The following is a 25,844-nucleotide window of genomic DNA, read 5'->3' as shown; positions in this document are numbered from 1 at the left end:
TGGAGGGCCTTGGGGTCTCAAATTTCAGTGGTGCCTGTGTGACACCAAAATTTGAGCCCCCCTGACCTTCCATTCTACATAATGCAGTGGTACCTCGGGTTAAGACCTTAATTCGTTCCGGAGGTCCGTTCTTAAGATGAAACTGTTCTTAATCTGAGGTACCACTTTAGCTAATGGGGCCTCCCACTGCCCGCCATGCTGATGCTACGTGATTTCTGCTCTCATCCTGAAGCAAAGTTCTTAACCCGAGATACTATTTCTGGGTTAGTGGAGTCTGTAACCTGAAGCGTCTGTAACCCGAGGTACCACTGTAGTTGAGGAAACCTTTGTGGCACCCCCAAGGCTCCATGCTGAACCGGTCATGCACCCCTAAATCTGTCTCTGCATGGAAGTAGTTCTATCCAGGTTGAAACAGGAGAACAAGTCCTAAGTGATGCTACAAAGACCAGCATGATCCCATCTGAATATCTTTGGGCGGGGAAGAAGCCTTATCACCATCATGCCTAAAAAAATACTAGGTACTGTACAGAAGGAGTTAAAACCCAGCCTGCAAGTTGCTGAATGCTCCCGAGGAATCTTATTGCCTCCAGGTTTTTGCCAGGTAAGTTCTAATTGGGCAGAGCACTTAATAGAAATGCTAACTCAAAGGATTGGAAATGGACCCTTTTAAAGAGAAAAGATAATCACATCAAGTGTCTCCAAGCAGGTAGTTCACATGCAAGTGAAAACTCTCAAGAGAACCACTACTGTTGTCAGGAGATGGATTTCAAGCCCGGGTGGAAGAAATGCACATCAGCAAGGAAGAGGGCTGCCCCTGTGTTATTGTTCCTGCACTTCATGAAGCTTCAGGGTTGTAGCCAGGAGGATACTGGTCCCTTGAGGCCCAAAAGACTACAAGATCAGCATTCACTGTAATAAATAGATAAAGTCAAAGTGATTTATTGGCGGGAGTGCACCACAAACCCCAACTGTTATGTGATCTTCCACCACAGCCTTGTAATTCACAGAGAGTTGGATCAAAAGGGCACAAAAACAGCCTGTGCTGGATCAGTCCAAAGCCCCTTCAATTCCAGCTGCCTCTTCCCACAGTGGCCAACAGATGCCTAGCAGGAAATGGGTGCAGCTTCACTCTCCCCAGTCATGTTCCCAAAACAACTGGTAGTCAGACAATGCTGAGCTAGATGGACCAAAGGTCTGGCAGAATAAGGCAGCTTGCTGTGTCTTAATTTTGAGAACGGTCACAGTTTAGCATGCATACAATAAGTGCCTGAAACCCCTTTGAACTATTGCCAATCAGCTTTGGCATCACTGAACTATATGGACACTGAACTATATGGACCAATGGTCTGCCCTGAGCATAGGTGCCAACACCCTGGGGCCCTGGGTGCCCAAGCACCCACAAAATTCCCCATGAAGCCACAAATTTTGGTGCTAGGGCCATGCACACTGCATGGCACCCACAGTCCCGGACACCCATGGTCACGGGACCAAGCTGGCACTCCTGGCCCTGGGAAAAGACAGATTGTTAGGGCTCGTCCACACTTCAGCTTGTTCTGTGCCTAGATAGCATGGATCCGAGAGGTTTTCTGCTTGTCACATGTTTTCTATGCATGGCTTCAAATGGTTTTGCCTTTGCCCCACTGCTTTCCCCCAGAAAACCCTCTATTTACTGATAAATTGGAACAAATGTCAATCTGCAGAAAACCTGACTAGCATTTGCTCCAATTCAGTGCTAAACTGTGTGTTTCCCTGGGGGAAAGCAGCCCTTATCCTTATCTAAGCTGTAGCTCAGTGGCTGGGCACATGTCTCATGTGCAGAAGGTCCCCGGTTCAATCCTTGGCATCTCCAGACAGGGCTAGGAAATCTCCCCCCCCCCCCAGTCAGTGCAGAAAATACTGAGCCATAGAGAACAATAGACTGACTCAGCATTAGGCAGATGCCTATGTTCCAATGGTGGCTAAACTAAACTCCTCTGTATCATTCTTTTTTCTCAGTCTATGTGCAGTGTACCATTTTATTTTATTTTTATATTGTATAAAAGGCAGACTCCACTGATCACTGCACTCACAGTAACACTTTCTGGCTTTTGTAAGATGTCTGAGCATCTGATGTCTCTGTAAATTTCTCAGACTAGCTTCATGAGTCCAAAGCTGCGGGGGATTGTTAAGAGTCGCAATGGTGAGGATTTCATCTCACGATACTTAAACCAACCCATTCTCCATGGCTAGTGAGAAGGACAAGGTAGTGGTGTTGCCTGGCCTTGCTAAGGTGGTCAAAGAACTGGGAGCTCTTGCCTAACCTGTTTGGACTGTGGATCAACCAGAGTGGTGTCTTTGAATGAGCATATATGCAATAAACACAAAGCATATATACAAGAGGCAGTTTTCAAGCCTTCACAAAATCCTAAACATGCATTGGTAGTTGCCCATAGTCTCCTGCTAGCTCTACACTCAATTAACTAGATAAATGACCGTTATGGGTGGGGATATTTTTCTCCGATAACTATGGTAGATTACTGACCAAAAAAATAAAAATAAAAACTCCAGACAGACAATATATTTTTCTGCTTTCCCCTGAAATGAATGCAGATAAAGAGAAAACAAATTATTTTAATGTTTCTTTTTGACTCTCTCTGTGTGGTGGAATTTCCCCCCCCCTCTCTCTTCCTCTCTTTAAAAGGGGGAGAAAGAAAAGTTGAAGCACAGAATTTCTCCCCCCTTCAGATTTACTCATTGCAAAATCAATATCCATCAGCTGTTTGAAATTAAAGAAGAGGGTTAGGCCCCAGTTTTATACATGCGTTATTGTATTGCGAGAGCTTTCTACTCAGCCAGATAAATCTTCTTTAAGAGGATTAGGAAACTTTCATTATCTTTATCTAACCTGAACTAACACTAACTCTGAAAAATTAATCTATAGACTGGACAAAAGCCGATAGCTGTTGCTAAGAAGCCGGGGCCTCTGGAGTTACTTTCTAAATGAAGTGGGTGGAGGGACTTTAACGCCTAACTCTGCTTAGCAGTTGGAGACTGTGGGGGCTGGGAGTTGAGGGGGGGAGGGTGGGCAGGGGAAGGAGAAAGAGAAACAAGACCTCCTCATGAGCTGAGCAGGTCACATTATTCCTTGTGAATAATTTATCCATCGGCTTTGGGCATATTTTTTCTCTATGAATCATTTATTTGTGAGGGAGAAAAAAAGTTCACCCTCCGTTCCCCGGGTGCCAATTATTTATGCAACTCTAAGCATGGGGGAAGCACAGGTCTATCTACCCAATAGCAGGCTCCCAAAAGCAGCACTAACTCCCCCCCCCCACACACACAGCACCAGGAAACCATTTGGATACAAATAACTAAAGATATCCAAGCACAGCTTCACCCTTGTAAGGAGAAAACACGAGGTAAGGATTTCTCCAGTTCCATTTAGGGGCCTCTTAACAGAGAGATGCAATATGGGTAAAAACAGGTGCATGGGGAGGGGTGCTAAAGTGGCAGGCTCCGCCTCCAACCTATGCCCAGTGATTGAACTGCATGTGGACAGTGGGCATACATACTGCTAGGTTGCCAGACTGCCAGGGTTGACCTGAAATCTTTGCCTCCTTGTCCCCCATTTTCCTTCTCACCAGCATCCTTGAATCTCCCAGAGGGCAAGAACGCAGGTTAGAAAGAAATACTCCCCTTACTTCCGCTGGGAACTGCGAACACTGCCTTTAGCTTAGGTTACTAACTTAATTTCCAGCTACCGACCTCTTTGCTCACTTGTTATTGTTTTTATTTGAACGACATGCTTTTCAGCAAATCTGCTGTCATGCTTAATGACACCACTGGGGCCACCCCTAGGCCTCAGGTTCCGGCCCTGGAATATCAGGGTCTGGGATGCTTTTGACTTGACAACCCTATGCACACATGTGTGGATGGAGGTATGTTTGCAGACTTGGAAACCCTGCAAAGGAAAGGCAATAACATGGAGAGCTCCTGGTGCACACACAATTGTACACATATGTGAGGTCTCTCTTCAGATGTTTAAATAAATGCATGGAGGTCAGAGTGGAACCTGAAACCACAATGTCATTCTTTCCCTCCTCCAAAGTGTGTTTTTTTAATCTCTCTTGAACCCTTCCTGAAATTCAGAATAAAAGGCACTGTGAGAATGAGAGAAAAATATGCATACCTACTAAGTTCACATAATTTATGCAAGCAGCAGAATTCAATCTATGCAAGTTGCAGAATTTTCCTCAGCATGGAATTTAGACTGCCTGAACCCAGTTGTTGTTGTTGTTGTTGTTGTTTTTAAAAGGTGTGGAGTGTGAGCAGCTTCTTCTGTTTTGGGGGTTTAACTCAGAACTGTTGAACATATTCCATACCATTGCCGTCGTCATCCCATAGGCACAGCAGCAAAAGCCATTCTGAGCCTCCATTGTGGGATCAAACATTCTCTTTCAGTCAAACTTCCTCAAAAAACGGGGACATGCTCTGGGCTTCCTCCTCCTGTTGATGTGCCACTTGATGTAGAAGCTCCGAGATGCTTCTGTTGGGAAAGGCCTGGGTACTCCCTCTTTCTCTCCTCAACAGCTCACGTTACGCAAAGGCAGTTCACTCGCAGCAATTCCCCCTTGAAGTTCTCTGCCAAAAGCCCTTTATGGCCTGCAATGACTTTGACATACTTACACAATCTGTCTTCTCTCCTCCAGAAAGTGATAGCCTTGTTCTGTTTGAGTCTTCCTCTACAGTACCTGACAGTTCTTTTATTTTGGCACTGTATTTCCCCCAAAGAAGATAATTCCGCTGTCAAGGCCACTAAGGTGGCTCTGCGGCATCCCTCTCCATATTTAGAGACCTCTCTGTTCCTTTGGAACTTGAGCTCTTATACCAGGCAGGAAAGGAAGACTGTTTTTGTTTTTGTTTTTGTTTTATTTTTTATTTTTTAAAAAACACACATTTCCAGCACCCAAAGTATTTCCAAAATATGCACCAGCTAACCCCTACAGTCTCATTGCAACATGATTTTAAGAGATGTTTTCAGTATGATGGGAGGGGAGGAGAGAGAGAAATATGTATCTTAAACTAATTTGCTTAAGCACATGTGCTTGAGGTTTGCCTGTCACAGTACTGGCTCAGACAAAGACTCTAGGGAAGAAGGAAAAGGTGTCCTGGCAGATTTTTATTTTTTTAAAAGGATCTATCTACATCTCAGTCAGGAGAAAGGGAGAAAAGGTGTCTCTGTATTCACAACACAATAAAATATAGACAGACACTAGAAAAGACAGCTTGTGAAATGCAAGCATAGCTATATTCTTAGTTCCCAGTGGAGATATTGTCCCTTACATTTCAAGGGTTATTAAAGAAGTGGGGGTGCTACAGCATATCTCCTTATGTTGCTGGAGTGCTTCCTACAGTAAGAAAATCTTACTTTGCAATCCTAACCATGTCTACTCAGGAGTAAGCCCCGAGTTCAATAGTGCCTATTCCAAGGCAAGTGAGGCTAGGACCGCCGCCTTTTCAACAACATGTTTATTTTTACCCAGCTTCCCACAATTACTCGCCTAAAGAGGCAAGCAAGAATAAAAGAACAAAATATTATATTAGTGCTACCCAAAGCACACAGTAGACTTCATCTGTGTTTCAGAAACATGTTGGCATATTCCCTCTTCTCCCACCCCCACACAACTGTTATGCTACAACTTTTTTTTAATAAAAAAATTATTATATTATTCTGGAATACAGCAATGTGACTCGTATATTGACATGCCCAGTGACATCTGATGCCCATGGGGACTGCTAAGGTGTAAGGCAGGGAGGTCACCAGTAGGTGGCACCAGAGGCAATGACAGGCAGAGCCAATGGCAGAGTGAAGTCATTTTACATTCATCCCTATCTTTCTCCCTGCTGAATTCTACAGGGACACCCCTGAAACTAAGGTAATGAAAGCAGAGGCAGGTGAGCTTGGAAGAATCCAGACCAAAGTTGATGGGACAGTGCCCTGTTTGCCCTCATGGACCAGCCTCCACTGGGCAAGCCAATGCAAATATTTAGAGCTGGGCCACCAATGACACATCTGGGTTCTTTCAATGAAACTGTACAGACAGGAACATGCTAATAGTCTTCAACAGTAGTAGGAGGTTTGGAGAGTTGGGGCTGCTGCTCACTTGACCTCTGGTTAGTTGCACCACTGCTGCTTACCAGGAGGTAGAGGGGCAAGGCAGGGGCAATGTGGATGTGGTGTAAATGCACAGATAGAGCTGATCCAGCATGCTTGCTGGGGTGTTCGCACCACATCAGCTATGGCTATCAGGCTCCTTTGTTCACTCCTGGAATTCAATTCTTATTCATGGAAATTAATAGATCTAACCTAAGCTGCATTCAAATGGCAATTGATTCCAATCCTGACAAATATTGTTCACATTATATTTGGGCTTTCACATGATGCAACAGCCAATTCTGGAAAAGCAATGGAATATAATGCATGTTTAACACTCATTTCTGTATTGTTTGGAAAACCGTGAAGGTAAAGTGATGATATTTGGGGTGGTATACCAGCATACAGTTCTTTCCTGTCATTTTCATTGGGGAACAGAAGCATACGTGTGCAAAAAGGGTGGGGAAATAGAGACACTGTCCAATGACGTTTGTTATTGTGCAAAAACCTACAGTTGCACAACAGGTACTGCAGTGTGAAAGGAACATCAGAAAACAAGGCAGAAGCCCTAGCATTATGATGAGGAAAATTAATGCAATATTCCCCACATCTCAATGCACCCCAAGACAGCAGATATCACTCATTTCCAAATGACAAAGTACAAGATGAGATCCTCAGCTACTGAGCAACAAGACAATCAGAATGAGCTCTGAGTTTCCTAACTCCTCAAGCATTATCAGCATCCATTTGAAGCCTAGGAAACTGTCCACATAAAAATGTCTTTCTTCTTAGGCATCTTTGCCAAATCTTACCTTGCACAATAAGATGGACTCGTGATGTCTTTGGATGATTGTCTGTTTGTACAGAGCAAGTGTAAGGTCCTTCGTCATATATGTCCACGTTATGGATCTTGATACTGTACTGGGTTTTGGTGTTCGTGAGGATAACCACCCGATCATCTATTGACCACTTATCATTTCCAGCATAAAGGATAGTACTGCGGTTCAACCAAGCTACTCGTGTCACCCTGTCATCCACGGTACACCTGGAAAGGGAGGAAGAGGAAAAAGGAATGAGAAGGGCATTGCTATCACCAAGTTAAGAGCATCACTGAGAGTAGGGATGGGTGGATCTGTCCATTCCTATTTCTCTCATATATATTTTTCAGTCTGAGGTTTGGTTCACCCCATTTATGCAGAATTGTGATTTTGCTAAGCAACTTTGCATGAAATTTGTATACACTTCCATGTATATTTCTCCTAACATACAATTTTAAAATGAAAGTTTGCCTTGTATATGCAAGTTTGCATTTTTGTTATCTTTAAAGATATATGCATTTTTCATGCACTCTTTACTATTATATACATTTCTGTTCACATTCTATACATGGAAAACAGCATCACAAAATTCAGAGAAGTGTGAATGCTGAAGGAGATCAGGCTTTCAGTTTGTGTATTTGTTTTGGAAGTGTGGATTTCACGCTAAAATGGGACCTGAATTAATTTCGCCCACATTTTCCAAAGCCCTGAGCAATCAGGTGATGCCCAGGCCTTGTCTGACTTGGAGAGGGATGAGCTGAGCCTGGTGGAAGAGGATGGAGTTCCAACCACCTGGAAGGTCCATGGAAAGAGAAAATGCACTCAGGACTATTCTCATGAATCAGCAGCCAATGGTTACCTTTCCTGCACAGTTTACAATCTAGATCATGTTAAGGTTCTAAGTTGCATGCTAGCGGAGCAGGCTGTCCACCATATAAGTTACTGATCCAATATATATGAAATTATACATGGCATGGAGAAAGTGGATAAAAAATATTTTTTTCTCCCTCTCTCACAACACTAGAACTTGTGGACAACCAATGAAGTTGAGTGTTGGAAGATTCAGGACAGAGAAATAAAAATAATTCTTCACACAGCATATAGTTCAACTATGTAACTCATTCCAATAGGAGGCAGTGATGGCCATGAACTTGTCTGGCTTTAAAAGAGGACTGGGAAAATTCATGGAGAAGGCTATTGATCGCTAGTAGCCACAATGCTATGTTAGGGTTGCCATATTTTGAAGAGCAAAAAAAGGATATCCTGAGCCACTGCCAGCCTGAGTCAGGGAAAGAGGGCATGGGTGTGCAGGGCGGCCACAGCGCCCACATGCCTCTTTCCCCAGCTCGGGCTGGCAGCAGCTGCGGCATGCAAAGCAGCCTGAGCTGATACCCCCAAACCCGGACATTTCCTTAAAAATGTAAAAATTCACCCAGATGGGCATGTTGGCCCCCCCAAAAGAGGGCATGTCTGGGTTTTCCCGGACATAGGGCAACCCTAGACTATGTGCCACTTCAATTGTCAGAGGCTTTATGCCTCTGAATATCATCTGCTGGGAAACAAAGGTGGGCAGACCGCTGTTTTGCTCATGTCCAGCTTACAGGCTTTGCACAGGCATATGGCCAGCCACTGTGAGAACAGGGTGGCAAACTAAATGGGGTCATTATCTGATCCCTTATGTTCCAAATGTGTAGAGTGTGGTGGAGCTGAGTGATGGAAAATACAGAAGAGGGGCAGGTCAATGAGCATGTCTGCCATTCTCCACCTCATGTGATTCTAATCATGGGAGGGGGTGAACACTTGAACCAAGCCGCTGTGTCAAAGTATTGCACCACCAAACCATGCAGCAGCACCAATAAAAACACACTCCCAGGCTTTCATAACAGCAATGGCTAGACAGAAGGTGGATGCGTCTGACCATTAATCAGGTATTATCAGCTGCATATTGTGCAGCCCTTCATGTAGCTTCTTGGTCATCCATTGTAACCTCCATTCACTCACACTCTAAGCCCAGGATTACTTCCGCCAAGGAGAAATGGTGGTTTAAACACGGTTAAGGGGCTACAGACAATAACATTACTGTGTGATCAAAGTCACCTCCTTGTAATTGGAGACCGCATGGCTAGCCACTGTCTGAATCCATGTAGGGAAGAAGAAGTACGGGAGAGCAGGTGTTCGCTGCTCCACAAAAGACTTTGGACAACCATAGAGGACCATTTTGACTATTCATTGCCGTCATGCTCTCCACTTTGCTGCTCCCCCACCACTTAATATTGCAGAGCTTTAAGAAGTACATTTTCAGAGCGGTTAGTTACACTTGGCAAAGAACAAAGCCAAAAAAGGAGGGGGGAGGGAGAAAAAGACAAGAAAGGAAAGGAGAGGGTGAGGATTTGGAATGTTCCTCAAGCACACATACCGCTTTAATTCCATTTGATAGAAATGCCGGGTTTATTTACCCGTAAGCTTGGCAGCAGCACCCACAGAAAAAGAATGACGGCAACAGCCACAGCAAATTCCCTGTCCATTAGGTAGAATAAAAGGCACTTCAGTGGCCTGCTAGCATCTGCCAAGCGTTGTGTGCAGTGCAGCCTCCGCTACAAAGCTATGCTGAGATAGAGAAGCGGTGTGGAGAAGATGTAAAATAATATGCACTATTGCAATATTATATTGCAATGGTATAATTTTCCTGCACATAAAAGTGTACATCCCAATGTGCCAATACTGCATCATAACCCAACCCCCCCCCCCCAAGCTATGGGTAGTTCCCAGTATAGTGCCAGGTAACTCACTTCATTGGCACAAGGATTTATGATAGTGCAATGGAACTCTGCAGCATCCTCCAAGTCTGTTGTGGGGTTCCCACAACCCCCCAGTACAGATTTGGAGAGGGTGTGAGGCGTGCATAGGAGGGTGAGAGCGGGGGGAGTTTGTGCCACAAACAAAAAATACTTGCACTAACGGAATGAGTGCTCTGGATATAGCCTTATGGCTTCCAGGCCCAGTTATTCATGGATGTATTCAGTGATGCACTTCTTTTGCCCCACTACTGCCCCCCCCCCAAAAAACCCCCTCCACTTTCTTCTGGACAACTCTGTAAACAGTTACAGAGACAAATCTTTTTATTAGTAATTCTTCTGTTAACTGGAAAACTTCAAGCAACAGCTTCTGATGGGCTCGATCCAGTGCTGGATATGATGTAACACTACAGCAGTAATAGGAAACAGTTTTAAGCCTAAGGGCCAAAGACCTTCATGGTCAACTTTCTGAACTGTGGATGGGGCCAAAGCACAGGCTAATTTGGCCCTCCAGATGTTTTGGGACTACAACCCCCATCACCCCTAGCTAAGAGGACCAGTGGTCAGGGATGATGGGAATTGTAGTTCCAAAACATCTGGAGGGCTAATTTTGCCTATGCCTGCACAAGACGGATGTGGCCTTTGCACAATAGGCTATATTCCAGCCTTGTAAAAGTCAGAGGTTTCTGTAAACCCACATCTGCCCCCGCTCCATTCAGGAAAGCTAGAGACATAATCACAGCTGAAGAACGCATTTCAGCTAAGGAAAGTCAAATGAGGAAGATAGGGAGGGTGGCCTAGACAGAGTAGTATAGAGAAGCACCCTCAATGAGTTGTGGCATTTCCATGGCTGTACAACACAACATCAGATAAAGAGCACATTGAGATGGGTAAGTGGTGTAGTGGTGTGAAGGAAATATAAATATATGCATAGTATTATATAGCAGTGGAATAAATATCCTACACATAAAAGCAGATATCTTGGCTAAAACTGTGTTGGTGTTGTTTTAATAGACAGTTATATTTCAGTCTCAGCTGCACATTCAACTTAAACATTTTGCACGCACACACCAAAAGAAAACTTCTTTCAAGGCAACCTCACAAACAGTTCCAGACACAGTGAATAGGTTGCTACCATCCTTCGTATAAGCAAGTCCAAAACAGAGTAATGGCTTGCAACTGACTCAATCTTTTGCTAGCTATGATGTCATACCACAGCAACTAATCAACCCTTTCCTGTATCATCATCATCATCAATTTATTATCATTAATTTGTGAATCGCCTTCTAAACCTCAAGGCAATTCACATGTAAGATATTTAAAAGCACAAAAGCAGAAAACACAATTAAAACAAGACTAAAAACCTAACAAGTGGACTCCTGAGGTAAAGACCCATTTATCCACCTGGGAAAGCCTGTCAGAACAAAAACATCTAGAATTGTTTCCAGAAAGTAAAGATTGTGGGTGCCTGTTGTGTCTCTGCAGGGCTGCTAGCTATTCCACAGGACAGGAGCAGCTACACTAAAAGCCCTGCTCTGAATTCCTTCAGTTTGGGTTCCTGAGATCTTTGACATTCACACAGCAAACTCTGCTGAAGACCACAGCAATGGGTATATACATCTGTAATAAGTAAGTGGTTCAGTTGACAGGTGTGCTCAGTTCCTCTATGGGCCGGCATCACCATTCCTGTGGCCACAAGTGGCTCACCAGCTTCTTAGAGGTCTAAGAAGTTCTGAGTGACAGAGCTAGCTAAACTCAGGCCTGACCCTACAATGAGACAAGCATCTGCCTCAGGCGGCAGATGCCAAGGTGCAGGAAGTGGTCAGAGCTGTGGGTGCCCTGTACCCACTACACTAGCCTGCTGCCCCCTAGTGCAGTGGCAGACACTATTCTTTCATCAGTATAGCAGTAAGATTCAACTAGCAGTCCAATTGGCTTGGGGAAGGGACCATATTGTCCCTCAAGCAGCAAAATGCCTTGAGCCGGCCCTGGCTAAACCCCACAGCAACTCCCTGCACAGGAAACAGGACAGTCCATCATTGCTTCCCTCTCCCCATTGTAGGGCCAGCTCACTTTCCACTTGGCAATTTCTTCCTCTGTTCCACTGTGCAGAGTTTTCGGTACTGCTCGTTCCACTCTCCGGCAGCCCACTTCCTATCCATCTTCATCGTGACTTGCGACTGCAGCAGCCCTGCCGTTCTGACGCTGGAGCCCTCCCTTTATTCAAATTAACTGTGGGAGAGCTAAGCGCAGCCTAGTTAAGTTGGGCCCTAAGGGGATTGCAGTCTAGTGGACTATTACTCCTGTCTCAGTTCATTATAATGAATAATAAAGAGATACTTACACACGTTTTTGGTAAATTATTCATTGCATGGACTGGAAAAAATCAGGGCAGTAATATGTAAAACAGACAACTTGCATGTCTGTGTTCATATAAATATCTAGCATAAAGCCCTTCAAGGAACTCGGCGGTCTCCTCATTAAAGATGAAGTACAAGGATCACGGTTTGAAGAGACAATCAGGATGCCTTCATGCTGTCTTTGTGCAGTGGGTGGAAAGGAGGGAAAAAAGGAAACTCTGATGTGTAAATTCTGACTTTGTGCAAGGCCAAATGGTTTTCTCTTTCTTCCTTTCTCCCCTCATTCTGAGCCTTTACTTATTTATTTATTTGGTATTTATGTATAGATTCAACTGCTACAAACAGGGCTGTGTGCCCTTTCTCACAGAAGACAAAAAAAAAAAAAAATCCAATCCAAAATCTGCTGCCCTCCCTGCCGCCAGGGAGGGAATAATAATAAAAGAGTGAGATTATGTGACTTTTCTGCACAGAGAACATTTGTGTCATGCCCCCCCCCCGGCATAATTTATTCCACAGTGGTTATTCTTTATTTATTGACTGCATTTATATCCCACTCTTTTTATGCTTCAAAGTTATATGAAGATTCCGTCTTCCTTGAAGCAGCTTAGGGTGTTTCTCAGTTTGTGACTTATTTTGTTTGCCCAGGCAGGCAAATAATGTGACCCGTGAGAGCAGCAAATTAACCAGAGTGTACAACTGTGATGGAATAAAATTAGGACAAATCTTTATTGACAGCAGCAGGCAGGGCAAAGGTTGGCATGGCATTGGATCCCAGGATCAGTTCATCATTCCACAAGCACCATGTTGATGGAATGGATCTGCTGGGTTTGGATTGCTCCAAACCTGTATGACGGGAGTCTACCAGTGTTGAACCTTGCCATGGTGTAAGCCGAACAAGCAAGGTCTCCCTGAGGGAGCAGAGTGCAGATTCCAACCAGACCTATACTGAACCCACGCTTGGTTTTGCTGTGGTCAATCCTCCCCTCAGGCCCCTTATACCCCCCCCCCCCATAATATGTTGACCCTGCCCAATGCCATTTCTGCCCTCATACAAACAATGCTCTTCTGCCTAACAACAGAAAGTCATAATTTTACTGAGAGAAAGGCAGAAAAAAACCTAACCATGTGCCAATCAGGTTGAGAGAGGGGAAAAAAATCATTTCCGGCCCTGTCAACCAGCGACCCAAAATTGCTCAGTGAAGGCTCTAGGAAAGTGAGTGGGCGGGAAGCTCTCAAAGCCAAATTGTTGAGAATATCAGGGGAATCAGCCTTATACAGTGGAACTTCGGGTTATGTACCGTCCTTCTTACGAACGATTCGGGTAATGAGTTCCACTAACCTGGAAGTAGGTGTTACGGGTAGCAAACTTGCCCTGGGATGTGAGCGGAAGTTTCATGGTGGCGGCGGGAAGCCCCATTAGTGAAAGTGTGCCTCAGGTTAAGAAAGGTTTTGGGTTAAAAACGGACCTCTGAATTAAGTTCGTAAACGGAGGTACGACTGTATAGGCTTTTCCCTCTCCTCTTCAGCAAGTGGTCATGGGACAGATTTTTCCCATGAACCCATCACACAGAGATGATACTGAGCAAAACCTTGCCCAGTATTTTGCTGTAATCCATGGGCCACAGTGCCACTGGGCAAAGGTGTCCCATGCTTATTGGGCAAAGAACAGGGCTTTTACTTATTTATTGCATTTGCATCCAACCTTCCACCCCCCCTCCAAACAGATCCCCACAACAACCCTGTGAGGTAGGTAGGGCTGAGAGGCAGTGACAGGCCTTGAGTCACCCAGTGAGTTTCATGGCCGAGTAGGAATTTGAACCCTGGTTTCCCAAGTCTTGGTCTGACACTCTAACCGCTATGCCACACTGACTCCATTCTGCAGACACTATGGAGGTTATGATAGTCATAAGAGCAGCAAAGACACCATAGCCAGGCCTCACCTTCTACCACTGAAAATCTTATTCAGTAATTTCTCTGGCTTTTTTCCGATTTCAGCACGCATTGCCTATACTTTTTGTAAAGATGGGGGAGAAAAGTGATTGCTGAGGACTTTAAAATGAAGAAAGGAAATCACAAACTGATGTGGAAATACAGAGAAATAAACTAAATATTTTTTGGGGGGGTGAGAAAGCAAGAGAAACTGATATTGAGATGTTCACCAATCCCAAGCAGGGAACCAAATGTCATTATTTTGTATTTGAACCACAGTTTTGTGTGTTTTTTCACGAAGTGCAGGTGGGCGGATAGCAAGCTTAGTTTATTTGCATTCAAATGCATTCCTACTCTTAAACAAGTTTTTCTGTCCAAAGTGGAGGTATAAAAATAAAAAGCAGGTGCTGAATAACTCTACCAAGTGCCACTATAATTCTTGCTCAGAAACTACTGCCACTTAGCTTGCTTAAGCCTATAGTGTTTCCTCTTCATCCCTCTTTCTAACCTTTCCCCAATTGACCAGGATTATGACAAAGCCCCCACTCAATGAGGGCCTAAAGAGATACCTTCAAAGTCTTTAGATTCAACAGACAAGCTCCAACAAAGCTCGACACTGAATCAAGTCAGGAGGTTTCCCCTAGAAAGGATCCAATTAAAGCAAATGCAAACCTCACATTAACGTTCTCTTGGAGGTTTCCAGTCCATCTCCAAAATAATCATGCTACTGTAAAATACACAAAAAGAGAAGAGAAACCAAACTCCAGAGTTCCCAAGGGAATGGAAATTGCCCCGGTGCTGCTAGGTTTTGTTATTGTTGTTTACACGGCCTTCACCCTAAGGTCCCAGGGTGGGTAACAATGTTAAAATACAAGTTTATAAACTGTTTGAAGCATCTTAAAATCGCAAACATCATTTTAAAATATACGTTGCAAGGGTCGAAAGCAGGTCCTACTAGTGTCTCTATTTTCCAGGGACAGTCCCGGATTTACAGAAGCCGTCCCAGTTACTGATTTGATCCTGGAATGTCTTGTTCTTCTCAGGGCGTCCCTATTTTCACTGGAGAAATGTTGGGGGGGTATGCAAAAGCTAGGGTAAAGAGGCATGTCTTCAGCATTCTCTGGAAGCTGTATGATGAAGGTGCCAGACATTCCCTGTGGGGAGTTCCACGACTTAAGGGCTACCACAGAGAAGGCCCTGTCCTGGGCCCCACATGCACTTGAGCCTCTGACAGTGTAGGAAATAGCAAGAAGGTCTCCTCTGAGGAACGTAGCACTTAACAGGGTCTGGGCGGAAGGAGGCAGTTTCCCATCTATTTCAGGCCAAAGTCAGTAAGGTTGTTGGGGTCTAAGTCATTTATTCTATGCGGAGACTGAAATAACTTCCTTGACTGCAGGAGTAGTCAGTGAGGAGGAGAGGTTAGCACACCTGGCTTCTGGGAGTGAAGGGGAAGCAATGTGTCAGGGAGGTCAGTGCTGTGGGGAGCATTGGCAGGAGCACTGAGTTGGCTCCATTGGTGTGCCTGCACAGCACTGATCTCCTTGGCCGTTCTCCTCCATATGTTCTAGTAAGTGGTATCAGCTGTGTTGCCAGAAGGCCAGGTCAACAGTGGTGCAACCAACTCACCAGCTGCTTCTGCTTTATAAAACCTCTTCACTGCTTTAAACAGTTCACCGGGGGTTGGGGAGGGAGAGTTCTGCAGCAGTGGGTTGTTTTGCAATGCACTACTGGAACTCTTGACACCCACAAGACCTTGAAATGTCCACAGACATGGTTGGTGAAATATGATCTCAGTAACTCGTACCATTGAGCAACCAGATCAGTATAGATCACCGAGTTTGGCAGGGATGAAGAGCGACATAGCCTGATAAAGAACTCTAGGGAACTCAGAAACTTGCACTCTGTAGTTGGCACATTGCTGGACTAAATAAAGGTCTTGCCCTAATGTGGACTTTGGATTTCTTCCCTTAATGGGCAACACAACCACCTTTGTTTTTTTGTGTAACTTGAAGACAAAACTTAGACATTCAGCTGTGAGATCCTAAAGTGAAGGAAGAGGAATGTTTACTACCTGAAGATGGGACTTTATTCTCGGAAGGTGCATTTCCTTCAGCAGCCAGAGTGGAGTAACAATGGGTTGGAATGTGTCCACAAATTCTGATAACCCCTGTGTGGCGTGCATGTAGAAACCAGCCTACTCCACCAACAGGTGAAATTGGCATGTTTTGCTCTGACCCCTTTGCCTCTGGCTCTGCCTACCACTGGCATGTAGCCCCCAGAACGTTGCCTGGAAGGGAATGTGGCCCCCGCATTCTAGCCTGATGAGATCAAAAGCTTGCACAAAATTCTGTGGCATTTTAGATTACTTATTAAAGGTATTGCCATAATGTTATTTGTTTATTTACAATTAAACAGAATAGCTAACCCAGTTCTTTGCAGAGTTGGTTCTGAAATTGTCCACTTCCACAGCACGTTTCTTATATAAATAAATGACCAGCCCTCCATATTTTGCTGTCAAGATTTCCAGGAATCTTAGGACAAATCACTATGGGAGTGATTTGGGGTTTTTTTGGGGGGGGGGGGAGGAGAAGATTTTAATGACCCCCCCTCCATGCAAAGGGTTCATAACTGATGGATTGTTCCTTTCCATCTTGCAGCCCCTCTGGTCACAGAGTAGATGAGACCCAATGGCATTCCGTTCTTGGAGTGGGGGGCAGAGGGAGAAAGGGAAGATTTATTTGCCATCATCAGAAATAAACACAGTTCCTCAGAAGTAAACACAAAAGAATAGGACCTGGCTGGGTTCCCAACTCGTTAAAGATGCAAATTAGAAACAGGCCATCAAAACATGAGGTTGCGCTAATCCTTGCTCAACAACACAAATCGTCAAATTAGCCTCCAGTACAATGACATTTGTGGCATGTAGTGCCAGGTTTAATACAATAGGTCCTAGAGGGAAGGATGGGGCCTATCCAGCTTCCGCTTTGTCACCAGTGATATTTATTCATGGTAATGAGGACAGAAGGCTCTTAGCCTTAACTCTCAATCCCTTCTGCTGGCACAGTTGCTGCTAATGCAGCCACAGGTTTATCCTTCCATTTATTGGAAAACTTCCATTCAAGTTCCTTCTCCAAGTTTCTTGGCACTTTTCTTATCAGCCATGTGAAGGCTCAGAGTTTTCAGAGAGTAAGAAAGTCATTTATTCAAACCATGGGAAGTGCTGGAGGTGGGTCAGGCTCTTCTGGGTAGCTGCATAAGTGCACAAGAAGAGTCTGGGTGGATCAGGCCAAAGACCCATATAATCCAGCAATCTGTTCTCATAGTGGCCAACCAGATGCCTGTATGGGAAGCCTTACAAGAAGGACAAGCTGCCGGTTCATTTATGGGCCTGAGTTAAGATGCTCACTCTAGTGTTCAAAGCCCTAAGGAACGTAGGTCCCAGATATCTAAAAGATCCCTCTGTTCTTTCCCTACAGACTTTGTCAGGTATTAGGATCAAGAGGGGAGGCCCTAAAGGTCATTCCACCTGCCTCTGAGGTTCAGGAGAGGTCTTCTCCATGGAAAAACTGTAATTCATTTTCAGGGAAAAGATTAAAATATTACTAATTATATAGCTGATTTTGCTTCTGCAAAAGCAAAAGTGACGTCTCATAAATTCAGCCCAGAGCATGTATTTTTTGTTTTAATGTTAATAAATGGAATGGACGTTTTATGTCCACACATATACTGTCAAGTATTTACCATGACTTACAGTCTGTGCAATGAAGATCTTGACTTGCGCAGGATTTTGCTTAGGAACACACTTCCTTGGGGGTAAGCCCTGTTAAACATAGTGGGACTTATTTCTGAGTCGACACAAAGAAGATTGTGTTGTTCATCTCCTGATGCCAAAGGGATAATAAGCAAGCCTACCCAGCATGCTGTTCAATCTCCTAGCCCTTGGCAGTTGAGCAAAAAGGAAGCATTCGCTGGGCACAATTGCTGTGCGCAAGGTGCTCTGGGTAATGCCTGCTTCTCACTAAAGGTACCCATTTCCTGCTGTACAGAACAGAGAACACGACTGAACCTACTGAACCTCTTTTTGGTGCCAGGACACAATCTCAGAATACATGGGTTTAAATTTTAAAAATGAAAGTCATTTTGAGCACGTACAGAATGCCTTTTCTTCATCACCAATTAACCACGCCATCAACCATCACATGCTTCTACTGTCAAGGGATGGGATTGTCCAAGCAACCTGCATGTTGTGTTTAGGGACAGTTAACTAACTGTGCAACATTCTCTTAAGTGCAACCCAGTTTCCACATCACCCATCCATATCCATCTCTCTCCCTCCCTTTACCCTAAAACAAGCCCTGCTGCAGGACTGTGGGTTGAGCCCTGCCAAAGAGGGCCATTAACAAGCACAGCTTAAGATTTCCAAGGCAGGGCTGGGTCCTTGCACCTTGAATTTTACAACTTATGCACCAGCCAAAACAGTTAACCTGGGCATGTTGTGCTTGACTTAATATAATAATGAACAAACAGTGAAGGCTGGCTCCTTAAAGTGTACCCTATCCACCTCTGTCCACCCTAATCCAGCCTCTACCTGCCTGCTTTCTTACCTACAGCCAGGCCAGGGGGTGGGTGGTACTGCATGCCACCTTCTTCTTCCTCAACCTCAGGGTGGCCCTTGTAGACCCCAGCAAGAAAGAAGAGGATGGGGAGACAATTAGAATGAGTTGGCTCCACCTATCAAAGGTTCTGGCGCCATCTACTGCTGGCTTCCCCAACTTTCTTCCACTTTCTTCCAGTCCCAACAGGCTCCAGCCACTACTGTGGACACATGACAAAGTGTCTGCAGACTCTAGTCTGTTTTTTTTTTTTTTTTGGTTTGTTTTTTTGTTTTTTTGTTTTTTTTTTTTTAGTAACTATTGGTGAATGAGGGTGCACCAAGAATTTCTTTGCTTGGGAATTTGGCTTCCTCCTTTGAACTGGCCAAAAAGTAGCTGGCCAGTTCTAGCATGGTCTGAATTTCTATTCTGTGGCCCAGGGAAAGGAGCCGGGGAGGAAGCAAGTGAACGACACCCACAGACAGTATCGACAGAATCAAGGAGGCTGATTAAGGGACATGATCCAGCAAAATGCCCTCTTCATTGCAGCCCACTGTTTGTAGAGTCGTGTGCTTGCTGAACAGCAGCCTCAATCAGCTGCCTATGTAAGAATTCAATCAGTGCTAATCTAACACAATGCACCACCTGCTCCCCAGCTGATTTCTAGTGTTCTTCAATCAAAAGGAGGGGAGGGGGGAGGCAAGTAAAGAGTTTATTGCCAGCAGTGTTAGCAGACCTGAAATTCAAGAACCTAGAGCCCTCTAGTCTTTGTGTTGTTTTTTTATATATATAAATTGTCTTCAGTCTTTGAAGCGGGGAGGGAGTGGGAAGAAAGAAATAAGAAGATGGAGAGAGAAGATTCAGTGCTGTTGCAACTCGCTCTGTAATTAAGTGCCAGTAATTAACATGTGTTAATAGTAGGCTATGGCCACAATGAATCAGGCATCTCACCACAAAATGTGTTTTTCCTTCCCCTGTTAGACAGAAATGCTGGCTCAAACTCACCAAAGTGAGCACAGCCCATGGCACATGGGTGCTGGAGATGAACAACATTTTACCAGCGCCTTTATATTTCCGCAGAAAATCTTCCATTTCATCAGTTCATTAGTCACAATGAATGGATAGCCATTACAAATAAAGTATCAGGCAAGCTTGGGAGTTTTAAAGTTTTTAGCTTTCTTTGCTAACTGCAAGTAGAATAAACACGGTAATTTAGATCACACTCTAGGGCATCAGAGAAGTTTCCAATGCAAACTGAGGTCACAAAATACACTAATTTGTTCAGGAAATTGCTGCAAGTTATTTTCCAGTTCAAAATGTCCTAGGAAACACGGGTCACTGCAACATGCCCACATTCCACACACAGCACAGGTAGAGAATCTGTGGCCTAACGGGCTATGTGAAACTGCCCACTTCAATGTGGCCAAAGGAGGAAGAATGAATGGAGGAGAATGGATGGTGGATGAATGAAGGGGTTGGAGAGTTGGTGCTTGTGCATGCATATTTGCACATGTGTCTGTGAATGTATGTGTGTGAATAATAAGAGAAAGAGAAGGGGTGTCCTACCCACTTTTTGCTTTAGAGTCACCCATAGCCCCTGAGCACTTGCACCAAGGGAACACAGTCCTCAGCCCACCCCTGGCGTACAGATTCTTACTTGACTTTCAGTGTAAAGTGCAAATTATGCAGGCATGCATTAAAAGCTGAACCTCACTGAATTTATCCCCCATCCCTCAGTGGCAGCAGCGGCCAGGACAACAAGTGAGTAGGCTCCACTGAACAGAGTAGAATGTACTTTCAAATAATTGTGTATAAGATTGCACTGTTAGGGCCACTTCAAACTATTCTGATCCCTTTGCTACCATTCCTAGTCAACTGTGTTCCTTTGATCAATGTTTGAAGCTTGATGTATACATACACCTGTGATTGCCTTCAAGAGCTGAACTCGACTTGAGTAGAAGAGAGGGCCGAAATCTTTTTGATCGTAGGTAGAAGTTGCAAATGTTTACTCTTCCCTATACTTTCCCCCCATACACCACTGGAAGAGAATTCCTCTGAAGTTGAACAGCTTGATCCTGCCACAGTTAAGCACTCACCACTGATTTCATCTAGTTAATTGTTTTCTCTCTCACTGAAATAACTAGCACTTAATAATGTTCAGCTTTGGTCAGACAGTGCCCAATTGTTACAAAAGCATCATATTCTCATTTGTATTGAACAATGTGGAATTTTGTTTCAGTATGCAAACACCAACATGGAACTCTGTATGTGTGTCAATGGATTAGGGAAAGTGACTTGGTTGGGTGAATGGATGTGGGAAAACAATGTGTGGGGAAAGGGTTCAACACCTTCTTCTCTACTGCTTCTCTCCTGCAAATTCCCCTCCTCAAAGCTGCTTTCCCTACAAGATGTGGCTTCACATCACATTTATATGTACCACACAGTTTGGCTCTTAATAGGGTTCAGCTCATACTTCCCCTTCCTACCCATCTCCAATTATTGCCAAAGATGTATTTCATACAAGGATCCCAAGTTCCAATCTCTGCAACTCTTAAATGAAATGGAGAAGTTTCAGCCATCGGGGGAATGAGTCTCAGGGTCTTGGCAGCATGCCCAGAAGGATTATTATACAGCAGGTTGGGTTCTGTAGTAATTATCTCCCAAACAGCTGGACTAGTTGGATAAACTCTCTGTATCTTAATACATGATGCAAGAACAGCCATGGAGAATTAAACTGCAATTGTAGATTGTCTGGGCAGATAGGCAGAAGTAGAAGCGTAGATAGAAGTTTCCCTAAGCTTCAAACTTATGAGTAGCTGGGAGCATCCCACTTCTAGATCCATTGAAAACACCCTGAAACTCCATGCTGTACTCCCCCCCCTGCACTTTCTGCTTCTCCCTTTATTGTTCCATATGTTTATTTCCTGCCACAAATGAAGACCTTCACCATTCAAACATGTACATATCTTTGTTTCTGTCTTTTCGTGGTCTGAATCACAAGATGAGCCTGCTCTATCATGACAAAGGCCCATTGAGACAAGCAGCATGTTCTCATAGTGGCCAACATGATAGTGATGATCAATTCAATTTCTTACCTCCCAGCACTATACCATCAGGTCCCAGGGCAGGTTATAGCAATCTGAAATCCAGTATTTCAAATGCTTAAAACAAATTACAGTGACAGGAATATGGTAAGCCCTAAAGACATACCGTAGTTATCAGATGTCAAAGATGTCCATAGGATGCCCACCAGAAGGACCCAAGCACAACTGTTCTCTCCCCACCTGTAATCCTAGTAGCTATTTATTTATTTTTTCTTTGTGAGCTACAAAGCTCTATAATCCAAAGAGAAAGGGTCAATGGCTGAGCAGAAGAGAGCTAAAGAACTACATTTCCAAAGCATGTCTAAACTGGACTCATGAATTCAAAGTCTGAGCATTGCCATTTCTTACTACTATTACTTCACCAAGCCCAGCATTCCTACAATTTGTGTTCAGAGATGTGCAGTGTGATGCCAGCATGATGACAAAACAGCAGAAGGCAAATGTTTACTTGGTTTTCCCGCCTCCGCCTGGCTCATCTGTAAGATTTGCAGGTTTGCATAACACAAAGTTTGAGTTTTTAATTAAAGCCAGATAAACGGAAGCATTTTTAGAGCTGTTTGCCATGAGGCATATGGTTGTTGGTGGCCAAGAGAAGCCAGGATAAAGGGTATTCCGATTCACATTATTAATTGCATTTACATCTTACCTTCCTTCCATGATGGGAGTCAGGACAGAGAGCGGTTGCAGTCCAGTTTTATACCTCATGCATTGCATGCCAAAGGACAGAAGTTCCAGCCCTGTATCTCTAGACACATCTAGGAAAGGCTCCTTCCAGTCTGAACCCTGGAGAGCTACTATTAGTCAGACTAGACAACAGTGGACTAGATGGACCAGTGTTTTGACTCTGCACAAAGCAGCTTCCTACATATGTTCCCATTTATTTTATTTTTATTTATTGCATTTATAGCCTACCTTTTCCCTTCCTCATTAAATCTCCACAACCACCTTATGAGGTAGCTTAGGATGAGAGGTGGTGATTGGCTCAAGCTCACTCAGAGCTTCATGACTGAGAAGGGGATTTGAACCCTGGTCTCTCATGTCCTAGCCCAACTCTCTAACCACTACACTACACTGGCTCTCAATGCACTTGGGGTTCCCAGGCAGTCTCCTACTCAGGCACATCCTAGACCCTGTAGCTTTAGCAAGGATGTTGTGTTGTGTTATTTCATTCTTTGATAAGCAATACAGGAACCTGGGAGTTACTATTTTATCACTTCCCCAGATGTTGCATCACTCCAGGGCATTGTGGGAAACTAAAAAGGCAGACCCCAACCACCATATTGCTGACTGAAGAACCATGAAATCTGGGCCTTTGAGTAAGCATCAATGTTGGGTCCTGTTGGAGTTCTGGTGCCTCCTAGCAGCTGCCCATTGCTCCATCCCTGACAGCTGTTGTTGTTGTTGTCATAATATGTTTACAGTATATCCCATCTTTTCCCCTGATGGGATTTTAAGTGGCTTACAGATAAAAAGGACCACTTAAAACATTGGGGGGATGGACGGACAATTAAACATGGATAGAATCAAATCTCTCTCTCTCTCTTTCTCTCTCTCATATATCTGTTAAAACCATACCAACAATTACAATAAAAACAACACAGCCCCAGCGCTTACATTAAAAGCAGCCAGTTCCCAAAAGCCTGTTCCCAAAAGTCTTCACCTGCTAGCACAAAGGTGAAGAAGAAGGGAACCAGTCTAGTTTCTCTAGTAAGCGAATGCCAAAGGACCAAGATAAGAACAGGTAAGCCCAAAATTAAACCAGGTTGGATTCAGAGAGATATACTTGATTACTATAACATGCTCTGCGTGGGGCTACTCTTGTATCTGGTGTGGAAGATGCAGTTAGTGAAGTGTGAATTTCTTTTTAACAAGCAATATTTATCACTGTTTTTACAGATTATTATTTTTTATATAAAAATGTTCTGATTGTAATTTTGTACGATGTACTACACCTTGCTGTATTTCTATGAAAGTTCAGTTTATAAATAAATAAAATGCTCTCTGGAAATAAGAGTTTTCACCAACATATAAAACGTGCCTGCACACATCTTCCCCCTATTAATGTAGAGTAGATCCACCATTGGGAGTCACAGGGCAGAAGACAGGGAGATTCATAGTAGGTGGTGCCAGAGCACCATCTCCATCCCTGCTGAGCTTTACAAGGGCAACACTAAGGAAGCTGACAGGCAGTGCCAGCCCCATAGGTTTTAAGAAAGAAGGCAGGTAGGGAGGAAGGAGGGCAGGAGGGGCTAACTGATTGCAGAGTGATATTAATGTGGCCCTTTATAAAAGCCAGAACTTACAAAAGAGTGAAGGCAGTGTAAACTTGTAGCAGTTGAAGATTATCCATCCCTGCCTCCCAGGCACTCTGGTTGAAGATGGCTGGATTCTAGCCCTTGGTTGGATGCTCTCAATGTGTAAAATGCAGAGCCCCTCCCCCTTCCCCACTCTTGTGCTCTCCTTCCATGGTGCTGTAATTGATCATTGCAACACTTTGTAGACATCCTCTCTGGCTAAACAGATTTTTTTTTTTTTTTCTAGTTCCAGATTGGCACAAATTGACAGAATTCAATTTGAGTCCACCAGACCCATTCTGTAGTAATTGGTAGCTGCCTGATCCAAACTTGGTACAAATCTGCCTAATTCACTTTGAGATTTTGACAAATCAGTTGCACTGCCCTAGTTTGATTGCATGACACCAATGGCAGGGCTAGTGAGAATGGCTGCTGCTCCCCACTCTTGTGTTGATCGAACATGTGAGTAGTTTTCCTGAAGAGGGCTCAAGGGGGATGGAAGATTTGTTCTTAGCACTTCCTATTTTGGTTATGCAAGAGAAAATCAAAGAAAGTCCCTATGTTTATTGAAAACGGGGGTAAACACATCATTCCAATACACAGGGAAGAGGAAAGGCACTTGATTCAATTTTCTTAAGAAGGCAGAGCAATGGAATTACTATCCAAGCTTCCCGCAGGCAGAAGCAATAACCTATAAAGAAGAAGGGAACTCTGTCGCAGGATGATGAAGCCATATTTTATGGGAAGTGTTATGAAGCATCCCTGCCAAATGAGAAATCTGTAAATTACCTGGGTAAGCAATCAGCCCAAGATTATAATTGCCAATTTGCAAAAATTTCACCAACAATTAAGCAAAATAAAATAACCCACCAGAGGAAATTTAATGCCTGACATTTCGGCACCTCCCCCAACTCGCCTAGATTCAGCACACATATTTTATTTTTCCTGGTGCAATTAAAGACAAATTTTTCATTCACAAGACCGTAAAAGAAGTAGTGGCCACCTCAGCAGATTTCTGTTTGAAGGCGGCGGTGGGGTGGGGGGAGGGTGGGTGATGGCTCCACCGAGTATCACCCTGGCAGATCCCAATTGGAGTATATGCCTAAAACATTAAACCACTGGGAGTTGAAGAGGATACAGCCACTGTGCCCACTGCCCCATTCCTTCACTGACTCACTTGTCACCCACCTCAACCATTTGCTTAGTAAGCAAATCTTTAAGTGTTTGGGGTTCCTTGTTTATCCCAAACCTGGAAGAGAAGGAGAGTGAGTGAAGCAGCTCATAAATTGATGGGTGGGTTAGGAGATCCATTGGCTGAATCCTCTTCCACTGGCTAGGCAGTCCTAGACTCCCATTGACCCTCATCCACAGCAAAGAACTATAGGAAGAAGCAGAAGAAAACAACAACACATAGCCCAGTTAAATGATGATGATGTCACCTCCAGCTAACTTCTAAACGAAGTAGCCTATTGAAATCAATGGACCTAAGTTAGCAGTGTCTATTAATGTCAACAGGTCTACTCAGAGTACAGTGTACATCTAGCACTGGATACAATTCATTTATATATATTTCTGTGATGAATCACTTTCCATAAGATGCCACAAAGCAATTTACAATATCATATGTATATAAAAACCCTAGGGATGCAGGTGGCGCTGTGGTCTAAACCACTGAGCCTCTTGGGCTTGCTGATCAGAAGGTCGGCGGTTCGAATCCCCATAACGGGGTGAGCTCTCGTTGCTCGGTCCCAGCTCCTGCCAACCTAGCAGTTCAAAAGCACATCAAACTGCAAGTAGATAAATAGGTACCACTCCGGGG

The 25,844-nt window shown here is 44.1% G+C and overlaps 1 protein-coding gene across 5 annotated transcripts in view; it reads right to left on the bottom strand.

Moving 5' to 3' along the window:
• The window catches only part of OPCML (opioid binding protein/cell adhesion molecule like), a 760,205-nt gene that overhangs the window by 159,130 nt on the left and 575,231 nt on the right, over positions 1-25,844 (bottom strand). For all 5 annotated transcript variants that reach the window (XM_081843175.1, XM_081843174.1, XM_081843177.1 and 2 more), the window contains one exon: positions 6,946-7,178. In XM_081843175.1, the coding sequence (XP_081699301.1) occupies positions 6,946-7,178 (233 nt within the window). The remainder of the gene's footprint in view (positions 1-6,945; positions 7,179-25,844) is intronic.

Source organism: Podarcis erhardii, assembly GCF_964252035.2.
Source record: "Podarcis erhardii genome assembly, chromosome: 16".
Taxonomy (NCBI): domain Eukaryota; kingdom Metazoa; phylum Chordata; class Lepidosauria; order Squamata; family Lacertidae; genus Podarcis; species Podarcis erhardii.
The sequence above is the reverse complement of the archived record's forward strand: the minus strand, read 5'-3'. Positions and strand labels throughout refer to the sequence as shown.